Genomic DNA, 13,368 nt, shown 5'->3' with positions numbered 1-13,368 from the left:
TCCCCAAAGCGTCATCGACGCAGCTCGATTTCCTGAAGAGGAACTTTCATCTTCCACCAGACAAAGATTTTGTTCAGAAAGTTTAGTAAAGGATGTGTAGTGAAGTACATTTAAAGATATTGTATAGGTTTCTTCTTTATGCATTTTGACTTTATATGTCAGTTTGAGGAGAGACGGAATGCTAGAAGAGTAGGGATCCAAAGTGCCGTTTTTAAATATGTTTATTAATTAACTTACCTGTTTTTTATAGATTTTATACTGATTTTAGTGATACAAATATAGCCTTTCATGCTGACGTGGTATAAAAAAATAATAAAATAAATAAAATAGTTTCTAAATAGATTTTCTGCCTTTATTTGACTGTGAGAAGTGACAGGAAATGCTAGGAAGGGAGTGATGAACTGTTTTTGCATTAGTTTAAAACTAGTAAAAAAATAAAAATTCTAATTCTTGCAATGAAAATAACATTGAAGGCAGATAAGGTAAATTTTAATTTTAAAACCTTAAAATTTGCTTTATTTAATAAAAGAATAATGCCAACATTAGCGTAAATACTCTGTCAACATTATGCATTTAAGACAATATTCATTTAAGACTCAATGAATATTTAGTTATCATTTGAAAAACCTTTACTCACAGAGATTAAGCTAGGTCTACATGTTTTTGTGGAGGAAAATTATTGAATCCACTGTAGATGTCTTCAGCGCGTTCCTGCGCTCACTGATGGTGCGTCATTATTCACTCATTATTCTCATTATAAGCATGGTCAAAACTTTTCCACACCTCAAGAGTTGGCTTTAGTTGCTGGTGCAACCAAAACGTAATCACCAGAGGCAAGCCTCCGTTACACCTGCTCAGCATTCATTTTCGCATCTTTCTCGCGCTAATCGAAACACATCACATGACCGCTCGTTTACCTAGCAAACCAGAGCGCAAGCCCGAGCCCGGCCCGAGCCCGCGTAAGATGATAGAAATTAAGGTCCCGACGGGTCCCATCGTGTTCGGGCAAAGATCTTCAGCTCTAGGTGCACTACACTTAAGGCTATGGCTCCAACACCAAACTGATTTTTAATAAAAACAGACAGCGTAAGCAGGGCTTCTATATTCCACAGGAGTGAGATATTTTGTCTTCATAGAAAATACAAGAGTTTAGACTCTGGAATTCTCCCTAATTAGCCTTCTGTGATGTTCATGTTTATTTAGCTGCACACACAGCTCTAGGCAGAACGTAGCACCAAAATACAAACAGAATTTTTCTTGTCAGTCTTAATAATTTTTAAATCAGGCCTGCAGCTGAAGGGATTTCACTTGTTTTGTAATAAGGCTTGCCACACTTATAAGAGAACTTCAGCATTAGGTATTCTCACAGGATTGTGCATGGTGCTGCCCTGCCCTGAGATCTTTCTCAACCATCTGATCAAATCAGGCCGTTACATTTTTCTGCTTATCAAAGTACAGTACACAATCGCACGCTCACAGCTCGGTCCTGATGCCTCAAGGTGCAAGTTTGTTGTGAAGAGGAGCATCGGTTGTCTCCCCAAACGCACCCCTTTGATTAGCCTGTTTGTGCAATGCTGAGCACTTTTAATGGGGGTTGTGTTGCAGGTCGGCTGTTTGGTGTACTTACCATTGAATCTCTGCCCACACACTCCATCCATCGCCCCAACGGGGCCCTCATCCGCACTTCCTTCATCTCTTCTCTGATTAGACTCATCCTTATGGAAGCTTTCCTTTAGATACTTTAAACACAGAGAAATAGGAATAAGAGTGTGTGTTTTACAGCCTTGCCCGTGGCACAAAATGATCTCTGACTCTTTAATCACGGCTAAATGCTGTCAGAGGGCCCGCAGTGAGAGACTATCTGCGGCGAGTCTGAAACTAAACGCAGAAGAGACGGGCCGAGATAATGGGCTTTAGGAGGAAATGTGCTGAAGTGTTTCGCTGTGGGGCGAAAAGAGGCTTTGAGTCTTCAATGGCAACATTTTGTGCTGCTTCTGAGCAGCAGAGAAAAAGACTTCTGCAAATTAAGCTCTGTCTAGATTTCCATTTTATTTGTCCTCCTCCGCAATGATTCAGAATGGCTGCAGATGAAGAGGCCGGCGGACTTGGATTTGCCATGTTGAATGGGAGGGAAACTGTTTGCGTCCCAGTATGAGGCTTCTTTGAAAGTGAAGCACTCACTTTGGGGCTGATGGGGAGTTGGCGAGGTCCGGGGGCCGGTGAGTGAGGCAAACGGTGGATGTGTTGTGTTTTTCTGCTCTTTTTCTCTCATCAGCGTAGGAGAGCTGAGAGGAGCGTGATGAGTGCTGATTGACTGCGAGTGGAGCAGACGATGAGCGGCTCATCTGTCTTCGTTGACCTCCCGCAGGTTTCCTGCCTTTAATGTGCCCTGGTCTTTTGGTGTGAGTGTGAGAGCTCAACTGACAGGAGAACTCATCCGTAGCAGATTTACTCAAATCAATAACGTGCCTCCTGCCCTCTTTGAGCTGCTTAATGCGGCCTACGTCGCACCTCCTGGGAAAGACTTGCCGCAGAGCCAGGATGTTCCATGACCCCCCTCTGTGCCAAGCTGTCTTCTCGAAATGCTGATCATCCACCTCGTGTTTGTCTGGCATAGATGACGGACGCTGGTGTCTCGCAGCACACAGCCATCATTAGGGCTTCATCCACTTTCAAAATAACCTTCTGAGCTTAGTCAAGCATCTGCCGCATCAGTGGTTAAATATGGACTAGTTTCTGAGGTTGTTTAAATCATATGGTACCTTCAACATGTGACCATCATCTAAATGATAGATACTGTTTATAATTGTAGGAACTGTAAGAATTTGAAATGTTGTTTTTGGAAGGAAAAAAAAGTCGCTGTGCTCACTTATTTAATTAAAAAAGATTTATAGACAGTTCAAAAGAACCACATTTATTTGACAGAAATATGTGACCCTGGACCACAAAACCATTCATAAGGGTCATTTTTTGAACAGTCCAAAATAAATTACAACTATTGATACAACTATTTGAAATCTTGAATCTGGGTGCATAAAAATCTAAATATTGAGAAAATCACCTTTAAAGTTGTCCAAATGAAGTTCTTAGCAGTGCATATTACTAATCAAAATGTAAGTTTTGATATATTTACAGGAAATTAACCAAGTATCTTCATGGAACATGATCTTTACTTAAAATCCTAAAGATGCTTGCTTGGCATAAAAGAAAAATAAATAATTTTGACCAATACACTGTATTGTTGGTTATTGCTGCAAATATACCCATGCTACTTCAGACTGATTTTGTGCTCCAGGGTCACATATTTTGTAACATTTGAAATGTCTTAACTGTCACTTTTGATCAATTTATTGCATCCTTGCTGAATAAAATAATTTCTTCTTTTTTTTTTAAACAAACATTTGAACAGTTGTGATGATGCAGAAAAATCCACTAAGTTAGCACGAGTTAATAGTTAACACTGATTTTTAGAGTGTGTGGCGAGGGTAACCAAAAGTGCTCTTAGAGTCAGGGTGTAAACAAATGTAAAAAAATAAAATAAAAAAAATCTGAAACTGATGTCTATGGTGGTTATGGCCCTGTTTATGCTAGTTAATACTGTGTTAACACAAGAATGACTGTGTCAGTGTTTTATAGCATCTCTGGGCCACTTAAGGTGCGTTTGCAAGATTAGTTCCTTGCAGTTTCATTTTATTGATAGCGTTTGCTTTCCGCATGGTATTAGCTTGTTTATAATTAAAAAAGAATATATGAGGGGATGTAAATAATCTATGCTTTAGCTAATCCCCACTCACAGTGGGATTCACTTGTATTGACAAAACACTGTACAAACTTGCACACGTTCCACAATAAAATCCCATGACTTCACAAATCTTGTGTTTTGGCAATTCCAGGATTACAGGTAACCGTTTGGAATGTGTTACAACCGAGTTGTACTGATAAGCATGAGTTTCCATCCCCAGCCTGAGTAAAAATGTGTTCTTTCTTCTTCTCTGTGTTTCAGGTTGTGAAAGTGGCCACTGGGGGCCCCACTGCAGCAACCGCTGTCAGTGCAAGAATGGGGCCCTGTGTAACCCCATCACAGGAGCCTGTGTCTGCACAGACGGCTACCAAGGATGGCGCTGTGAAGATCAATGTGAGCCTGGATACTATGGCAAGGGCTGCCAGCTGCAGTGTCAATGCCTCAATGGTGCCACCTGCCACCACGAGACGGGGGAATGCATATGTGCACCAGGCTACATGGGTCCCATGTGAGTACCAGGGATAAAACCAGTTTGCAATATAGAGATATGAAGGTTAATATGTCTTTCCTGAAATATATTCTTCATATAGAGGAGACAAGGGCAAGTTGTTACACTGGTGAAAAGGGTAGGTTTCTTTTTGAAAGACAATTTCTGTATAAACACACACCTCTTGACTACAAAAAAGCTATTCAACCTTTACACCATCTTTGCCAAGGATCCAGATTCAGCTTGTGTGACCTTTTGTTTTACCACAATGAGAACCTGCCGTCAGTTTTTTCAGCTAAATTAAAACCCATAATGTTTTGTGCTACGTGAAATATGAAAGAAAATCCTTCAAATATACACTTCTGTTCAAAAAGGTTCGGGGTCAGTACGATTTTAGTTCTTTGAATACAAATACATACTTTCATTTTGCCAAAGATATATTAAATTGATCAAAAAAGACAGTAAATATTTATTTAAAGAGCCACACAGATGGGAAATCAAAAATTACCTGTATTACTGTGTATGATGTAGCTGTCCATCCGTGTAAACAGTGTGCAAAGTAATTAAACCAAAAAGTAGACGATTTATAAAGTTATTGGCTTCTAAAGTAAGGAGTCAACTCTGAATCGCTGAAACGAGTCGTTATAGATTTCAAATCTTTTGCCCATCTCTATGTACGTCACTAGGAACACTTTGCATAATAATCTCCGCCTACCGTCTTGGGAGAAACGGAACTCTCACCTGCCCCACCCCCCCACACAGACGCTCTGGTTAGTGTGATAGCATCATTTCAAGGAGACAGTGTGTTTTTAATTGTAAAGACAAGTTTGTTTTATTTTCACTGCCAAAGAATGAAGATCAGAAGAACCAATGGCTAAAATTCATTTTTACCACAATACCAGAGCAGTACAACAAATCCTTGTTGTGTTCACAACATTTCACTGATGACTGCTTTTCTAATCTCGGTGAGTACAGCGGGATTTTCAAAGCGTTTGGCCATAAAAGAGGGTTCATTACCAACTTTATTTAGAACAACGAGCATCTCCAAATCACAACGCGAAGTATGATTATGAAGTTATGTGTCTGTATTCTCCCGAGCGTCTTATCAGTATGTGTGCTGTCTGCAGCCTGTCTGCGCTGATCGTCATGTACAAACACGTCATTAAAATGAAGTGTAACTCCGTGAATAGTCAACGAAGAGACATGAGAGAGATATCTATAGAAAGCTTGACATGTCTACTTTAAAACTATCTGCCGAAAACAGATATTCTGTGATAAAGTAATCCATATGAAAACAACGCGATGTCTGTTTTTCATGTCTCCCTTCCTTATATCTAATGTGCACCCCCCCCCCCACCCCCGCGCATTGAACGCACTATTCAGATTCAAACTGAAGCGCGCGAGCAGCGAGACTGTTCAAGTTTTTTTATTTTACTGTTTGCTTCGCGATGAGAGGAATAAGACATAATTCACCCCAAACAGATGCTAACCCTCTTGGATGCATAGTTTACCGTGGAGGTGTGTGCGGAACCACCAATCAAACCTGACTATGTTAGTTGACCAATCAGAACACAGTATGCTACCGAAAGGTGGGGTTTAAGGAAACTGAATCTTTTGAACAGCTTCGCACGAACCGTTTGGGGATCTCTGAGAATTGAGGTAATTTTAAAATGATATTTTGACAAAATGACAATGTTTTTTAACCTTGGATGGATTTAAACCTAATGTACAGGACTTATAAACAGTGATAGGAAGCTTAAAATTTTCATCTTACTGGCTCTTTAAGCAAATTGGCTTATTAGAATGATTTCTGAAGGTGACATGTGACACTGAAGACTGGAAAAAAAATTTTTTAGATCATCATAAAATGTGAATTTTATGTTTTTTTGTGTGTGTGTGCATATTAATAGACTATTAAGTGCCACCCAAACTTTGAACAGAAGTCTATCTCTTTTTAATGGGGGAGAAAAATTTAATATCCTTAAAATATCGATTGTTTTGGGCATGGAGATTTCTAACCTAAAACCTTTTGGGTTTCCACATGTGACAACTAGCCCCAGTCTCCCATACTAATCTGCATACTATATACTCACTCTTTGTCTATATTCATTGTTAGCATAGTGAAAACACTGTGAAGTTCTTGTGAGGTTGCTTTTTTTTGAAGCATTTGTTCTAAAGTCTTTGAACTTTCTTGTGTTTTATGTTGCAATCCTTTGCAATGACTGCCTGAGTTTCAAGTGTTTGCTCTTGTGGTTCGGCAGCTGTGGAGAGCGATGTCCCTCTGGAAGTCATGGGCCACAGTGCGAGCAGCGCTGCCCCTGTCAGAATGGAGGAACCTGCCATCACATCACTGGAGAATGCTCCTGCCCTGCTGGATGGACGGTAAGAAGCTGCACACACGGTGGAGGAGTGGGGGACAAAGGGAAAGTGACCGAGAGAATAAAAAACAGAGAGGAATAAAGATGAGGAGACAGATGATAAGGAATGAGGGGCAGAAAGTGAAGGAGAGTAAAAGGGCAAGATACTGAAGCGATGGAGGAGGTGAGTCATGCTTAAAAGGAAATAAGGAAGGAAAAGAGAGAGTAATTAGAAGGAGAAAGGGAGGGTTAAGTGAATGGAGGGAAAGGGGAAAGAGTTTCAGAGGTAAATGAAGGAAGGGTGGAGGAGAATCTGAATGTAGATACATGCAAAAGCTAAGTTGGGAAGAAATGACACTGATCTGAGTCTCGCAGAGCAGCTGAAGTTAATATTTGGAAGCAAATTGTGTAAAGTCTCATTATTGCTCCTTTTGCATCATCTCAAACTCGTAAAGAGGACATATCAAAAACACAAGTTTCCTTCCTTCCTTTCTCTTCTCAGTATGTAGACATACTCTAATATTCACAAAGCAATGCTCCATCTTCAGTTCATCGTTTATTAAAACTAAACTGCAAAAATGGGTCATTTAGAAATTGTTATAGTATTGGCCTCAACTGTGTACTGTATATTATCATATTAGCTGTTTAGATAGAAATGCAGTGATTCAGTTCCTATTCAATGATTAAGGAACCTTGCTTAGAGGTCTTAAAGGTACAGCAGCAAATACTGGATCAGATAGCGATCATGCACTTTCATCAGTTTAACATAAGTGGCTACAGATATATAAAATATGGCCTTTTTAAAGGGCCAAATATTGTGTTTCTGCATAATTGTTTCATCTTTAATTCTATAGATTAATTACAATGATTATATATACTGTATATTCACCTAAAATCCTTTATTCCCTTATTCCCTTTATGAGAAATGCTATTTAAAAGTTAGTAAATAAATCTTTCCTATATAAATAAGTGCTGTTTTAATGGTCGTGAATGACTATCATTTGATTCCCAAATTTTCTCTGCCCTCTTTCTGTACAGGGGTCTGTGTGTGCCCAGCCATGTCCATTCGGCAAGTACGGGATCAACTGCAGCAAGGAATGCTCCTGCCGCAACGGAGGACTGTGTGACCACATTACAGGACAGTGCCAGTGTATGGCAGGATACAGTGGCCACAGGTAAAATAAATACCCAGTTCCATCAGATCTTATATCTGTTATTCCTCTGTGCCTTTAAAAAAAACTACCACAAAAGCAGTTTGTTAACAAGCCTGCAAAATTTGGTTGCTGAATAATTGATTAATTGCTTTTTTTCTTTTTTTACTGCTCTGTGTTTACATTCCCTGTGTCCACTGATCCCACTCCGAGATCTGCACTGGTTTGTTAAGTTTCTGTCCATTAATTACCATTAATGGAGTTTTATTAGGATCCAATTGAAATTGCTCAGTGCCTTTATTTCCCAGTGTCTTCTGCAGCAGCTTAGGGTTTATTAGCGCAGTAAAGTGATTGTCTGCAGAATGAAAACACTTTCAGGACAGACACTTCTTATCCTCTAATATTTAACAAAATTGCCCTCATTCATTTGGTCTGTGACAGGTGAATTAGTCCAGCAGGAATAATCTCAGATTGCGTTAGTTCCCCCTCCTCCCTTCCCGAAAGTCCTTCTCACACCCGTCTCTCCTGATACAAAGGACGCTGGTGTAATTTCAACATGAAACATACCTAGTCCGTTTTATAATTTAATTGAGCTATTTATCTATCTCCTAATGGCTTCTTTGGACACTCAAGATTGATGTTCTGCCAGGAATGTATATTGAAGATCTTGTGGAAGTCGTTGTTCCTTAAGTCACTTTGCTATTCAACAGAGAGAATGAGCCGGGGTCTAATTGTATTCACGGTAATAAATGACTGCTTAGTTTGCTGTCACCCCAGGCGAAGCCAAGGGCTGATGATCCTGAGGTTCCAAAGAAGATGCCCAAGGCTTTGACCCTTGACCCTTAGATTAGAATGATTCAGTATTCTACTAATTCTGCTTGTGTTATTCTGACAGGCTCCTTTTTCTTACTGAGCCATCTGAGTAACGAATAATGTAAAGTTGCTTTGGGGTTTTCTTCCCTCACTGTTCCCAGGTGCCAGGAAGAGTGTCCGGTCGGCACATATGGACCCCAGTGTGCCCTCCACTGTGACTGTCAGAATGGGGCCAAGTGTTACCACATCAACGGAGCGTGTTTGTGTGATACAGGATTCAAAGGGCCTTACTGCCAGGAAAGGTTCTGTCCACCAGGCCTCTACGGTCTCATCTGTGACAAATACTGCCCCTGTAACGCCACCAACACGCTCAGGTGAGACACACTATCACACATCAGTAGACCACACTAGAATGATAACCTTGGAAATGAAGAGAATCAATGGACTAGGAATGCATATTAGTACCATAATGGTTATCAGCTGATATAACAGTTTTTTTATTATTATTATTATTTAAAAAAATGTTTAATTTTGCATGCTCATAAGCCCTATTTTTACCGTTAGATTTCCTTTGTTATCTATTGTTACCTTTGTTATTTAATGCTCACTTAAAATGAAGGATCTAATTTTTAATACTATTAAATGTAATCTTTAGCAAATCCTAAAACAAATATCCGTGTTGGATTTTAAAATACTGTGATGCCTAAATTCATTTGTAGCATTTAAAACATTTTTAGTTTTCAGTGGCGTATTTATTTATTTATTTTTGATTTAGACAAGATAGTAAATAATTTTAATATTGTCCATAACATGAAATTTAAGTAAGAATTTTGCAATAATTTAATCCTTCTAATATCAGTGCATCCCTAATGCACTTTGTTTCCCTGCAAAGAAAAGAAATTCTAAATTTGTCTAAAATTTGTAAACCAATATATTTATGGATGCATTGTTTCTAGGACTGTCAACTGAGTAAAAATATATTTGAATTAATTGCATTATATTCTTGTTAATCAAATTAATTTAATAAATATATTGCTGTTCATTTTGTTTTGTTTCCATTTTGTCATTTTCCATGAATTTTTGCATTTCTTTTATGCCATTTTTAAAAAGTTGTTCTATATATACAATGCAAAGGTATGACACTCGGAAGACATGATTAAATATATTATACTAAATTACAGTGCTGATTAGATCATAATATCCTCACGCTTTGAAGATAACAATTCAGCTAAGTTATTTCATACAAACAATACATCTTTGTGGAGTCCACTCTTTCAGTCCTACAATCATTACTTTTTTAGCCAACTTTCCACAAGTTAACCTCCGGAGCCATGGGTGAGTAAAGTCCATTTGACTTCATTTGACTTGCAAGTCAAAAAAAATGTGAACACCTTTCAACAGTAGCATAGCACTTGCTCTTTATCGTGACCTGTGCTTCATTCATTATTTCTTAGCCGCGTTCCTGGCTAATGCAATGTTAATGCCTGGTATGGGTAGATTAGGCCCTAAGACACTGGGGCTCATTACTACATGAAGGAGAGAAAGGACACCCCATTTATCTGAGTGGAGCTCACAGACACCAGGATGGATGAATTCAAATGGTTTTAGTCCTCAGATTTGGCTCCCTTGTGCTGGAAACCAAAGTGTTTCTGTTTGGATGTCGTATACACAATGTATCTTTAGGCATATTTGTACCTAAATGTCAATCTGTCTTTCTCTTTTTCAGCTGCCACCCCCTGACAGGTGAATGCTTGTGTACAGCAGGATGGACGGGTCTATACTGCAATGAGACCTGTCCCCCGGGTTACTATGGAGAAGGATGTAGAGTGCCGTGCCAGTGTGCTAATGGAGCAGACTGCCACAGTCTCACTGGGGCCTGTATCTGTGCCCCAGGCTACACAGTGAGTCCATGTTTATCATTTATCATTGTCTACATTCATTAAATACTGCTAAATCCTGCCATGCTGAAAAATTGTCACATGAAATGGACTGCTAAGCATTGATGATTATAGTTGTTAATGTTCTGAACTAAAGGATGGTCTTTTTTCATATGCCCCCTGACATATAGGCCCCCTATACACCTGCCATTAACCTCTCATTTGTAGAGTAAACACCGATACGTCCTAGACAACCATTAAAGACCACCTACCAACCTGTCTATGAAGCACTGTACCAAGAAAAAAGGATTTGAATTGTCGACTACATATGTGACCCTGGACCACAAAACTAGTCATAGGTAGCACGGGTATATTTGTAGCAATAGCCAGCAATACATTGTATGGGTCAATATTATAGATTTTGCTTTTACGCCAAAAATTATTAGTATATTATATTATATACTATATATATATATAAATATTCAGCTTTCAGATGTTGTATCATTTAAAAAAAAAGGCCCTTATGACTGGTTTTGTTGTCCAGGGTCAAATATGGCTTTACAATATCTGTTGGATTTTAATGTTTTTGTACATATATAATTTTATCAGTAACTTTCATAACCTTCAAATCATAACTTCTTAATCTAATTAATTAATTAATTTAAATACTGATTCATTAACTGAATTAATCACATAAGTACTTGCTCAGAAAAGTGGTTTCTGGTTAAGTTAAAATGTAAAATTTATGGTTTATTATAATTTTATATTTATATTATTTATTTTTATTTGCAGTTATTTATTATTCTATTTAATTTTATATTTTTTTCCTTTTTTTCTATTTTATTGTGGCAAAATTAAATCATAAAATAGACATTATAACAAGTGAATTCCCCTGTAAAAGAGTAATTAAATGCTTTAAAGGGGTCTTATTACGCTCTTTTACAAAGTCTTGATTTTGTTTTGGGGTTGTACTAGAAAAGTCTCCACCTGCAGCTATATTTTTCTCTGATAGAGAAAAGAGAGAGCCATGCTGATCCCTGCACCCGATCATTACAATACAATGATTATAATTTCTAAGTTTTGCATGATGATATGATGAATGGATTGTTAATTTTTAACAGCAAGTTCAGTGGTGTTAGAATTGATCTGCACATCACGGCACACGTCTGCGGCGACTAAAAGCTTTATGGCCACTCAGTCAACGCTTGTGTTTATACCAGCTGTGCCATGTCCCAAAACTCATGCAACAGAACATAAAATCGGTCAACCACATTTTTTTAGCCAACATTACAGTGAGTAACGTAGCAGATTGAAAAGTTAGTATCTTTTGCGATGGTAGCTTGAGTCTATTGAATGGTGAATTAATTCTGCGTTGCCACCTAGTTGGAAATGCTAAAGTCAATAAACAATGCTAAATGCTAAAGTCAATAAACAATGTCCCTGTCTTTACTCTCACAGTTAGCTTATCATATTCGTTTGCGACATTAGTAGGGCCCTGTGATTTTTCGACATCGTGGAAAAGGCAGACTGAATCCATTTCATTTTCAATAAAAAAGATCACCATGATTAGCCTGTTTGTTCACTTCCTGTTTTTCCCTGCTTGAGAATTTTCTGTCCAATGAATGGATGACCTTAGCACACAGGTGGTTTTGTTTACAATATCAGGTTGACTTGCAAAAAGGGCAATGCGAAAGCGAACCGCACCAAGCCAAAAAAAATCTACATTGTATTTGGTCCGAACAAAAGCAATTGAACTAGCGGACTTTCCAGTTGTTAATACACCCTAAGTATACCAGTTTAGCCAGTTTATGTCATAATTTGCTGATTCATTAGATTAATTAATGGAATTAGTTAATCCTATATATGACATATAGAGATCCCTCAGATGAAAATATTCAGTCCCCAGGTGAGAATCCTGGACAAAACATTCAATTGGTTGTTAAGATCAATTTTGTTTAGTTTAGTTTGTACTTTTAATGCCATGCAGTAGCAAGCAATAAGTGAAAATTGTAGGTTTATACCTACAAAATCAGTAAACCTCCCATCAAAATCCCATCACAGGTGTTCACAGGAGACACATTTGTGTGACACAGATGCAAACAGCAATGTGTCTCGGCTCACCACTTGTGACCGGATGACCCAAAATGGAAAATACCAAGCCTAAACAGGGCCATAGATATGACAAATGAGGGTGGCAAAACTCATAATTACATAATAAAGGTTTATGATTGTGGATTTTTTTTCAGGGAAAAATGGAAGCATCTTTCAGAAAACATTTCTAGTCAGCACTTCCCTTGATCGTTCTTTGAAAAGTGTTTGTGTCCTGATACTTAAAGCAGAAGTGTCAGCGAATACAGTTTATTGCTTTGAAAATGATCTCTATAGTGGTCTCACACACACACATAAACACATCACCTCCTGCAGGGAGTCTGGGAACAAGGTGAGAGTCTCAGCAATGGTACGTTCGCAATGCTTGTGTCTTATTACACAGCAGGTTTATACCTAACACAAAGACCTTCCCAAACACAGAAAGAAGCGCTAGATACAAGGACTTCAAAATAGATTGTGCTTTCTAGTCAAGACTCAATATGGTATAAATAACAAATCGTTTTGTTATCCAGTTGGTTGCACATGGCCCACAATCTACCCTGCTTCGTGTTCTCTGATGAACAAAGGGGATGCTAAAATGAAAGTGATAAGATACAAGGAGAGAGCATGAGAAAGACCGATAGAGAGATGATCATATCAGTAATCTGAATTTATTTTAGAGAGATGATAAAATAGATGGATAACTCGTTCTTTTGCTTCACTGAATGCGTCATGGTATTGCTTACAGCCCTGTTCGTCTTGTTCATCCTCAGAAGCAAATGTACTTTCCTTTAGGGCTAGTAGCTTTGGGAGTAACTAAAACTCACTATCAACTTTTAAATTATACTTACAA

The 13,368-nt window shown here is 38.4% G+C and overlaps 1 protein-coding gene across 4 annotated transcripts in view; it reads left to right on the top strand.

Moving 5' to 3' along the window:
* The window catches only part of megf11 (multiple EGF-like-domains 11), a 102,342-nt gene that overhangs the window by 58,866 nt on the left and 30,108 nt on the right, over window positions 1-13,368 (top strand). For all 4 annotated transcript variants that reach the window (XM_026287460.1, XM_026287458.1, XM_026287459.1 and 1 more), the window contains exons 7-11: window positions 4,004-4,250; window positions 6,491-6,611; window positions 7,625-7,761; window positions 8,712-8,924; window positions 10,277-10,451. In XM_026287460.1, the coding sequence (XP_026143245.1) occupies window positions 4,004-4,250; window positions 6,491-6,611; window positions 7,625-7,761; window positions 8,712-8,924; window positions 10,277-10,451 (893 nt within the window). The remainder of the gene's footprint in view (window positions 1-4,003; window positions 4,251-6,490; window positions 6,612-7,624; window positions 7,762-8,711; window positions 8,925-10,276; window positions 10,452-13,368) is intronic.

The sequence above is a fragment of the Carassius auratus genome, chromosome 18 (genome assembly GCF_003368295.1).
Source record: "Carassius auratus strain Wakin chromosome 18, ASM336829v1, whole genome shotgun sequence".
In the NCBI taxonomy this organism is placed as follows: domain Eukaryota; kingdom Metazoa; phylum Chordata; class Actinopteri; order Cypriniformes; family Cyprinidae; genus Carassius; species Carassius auratus.
This window is presented reverse-complemented; position numbering and strand designations above follow the sequence as displayed.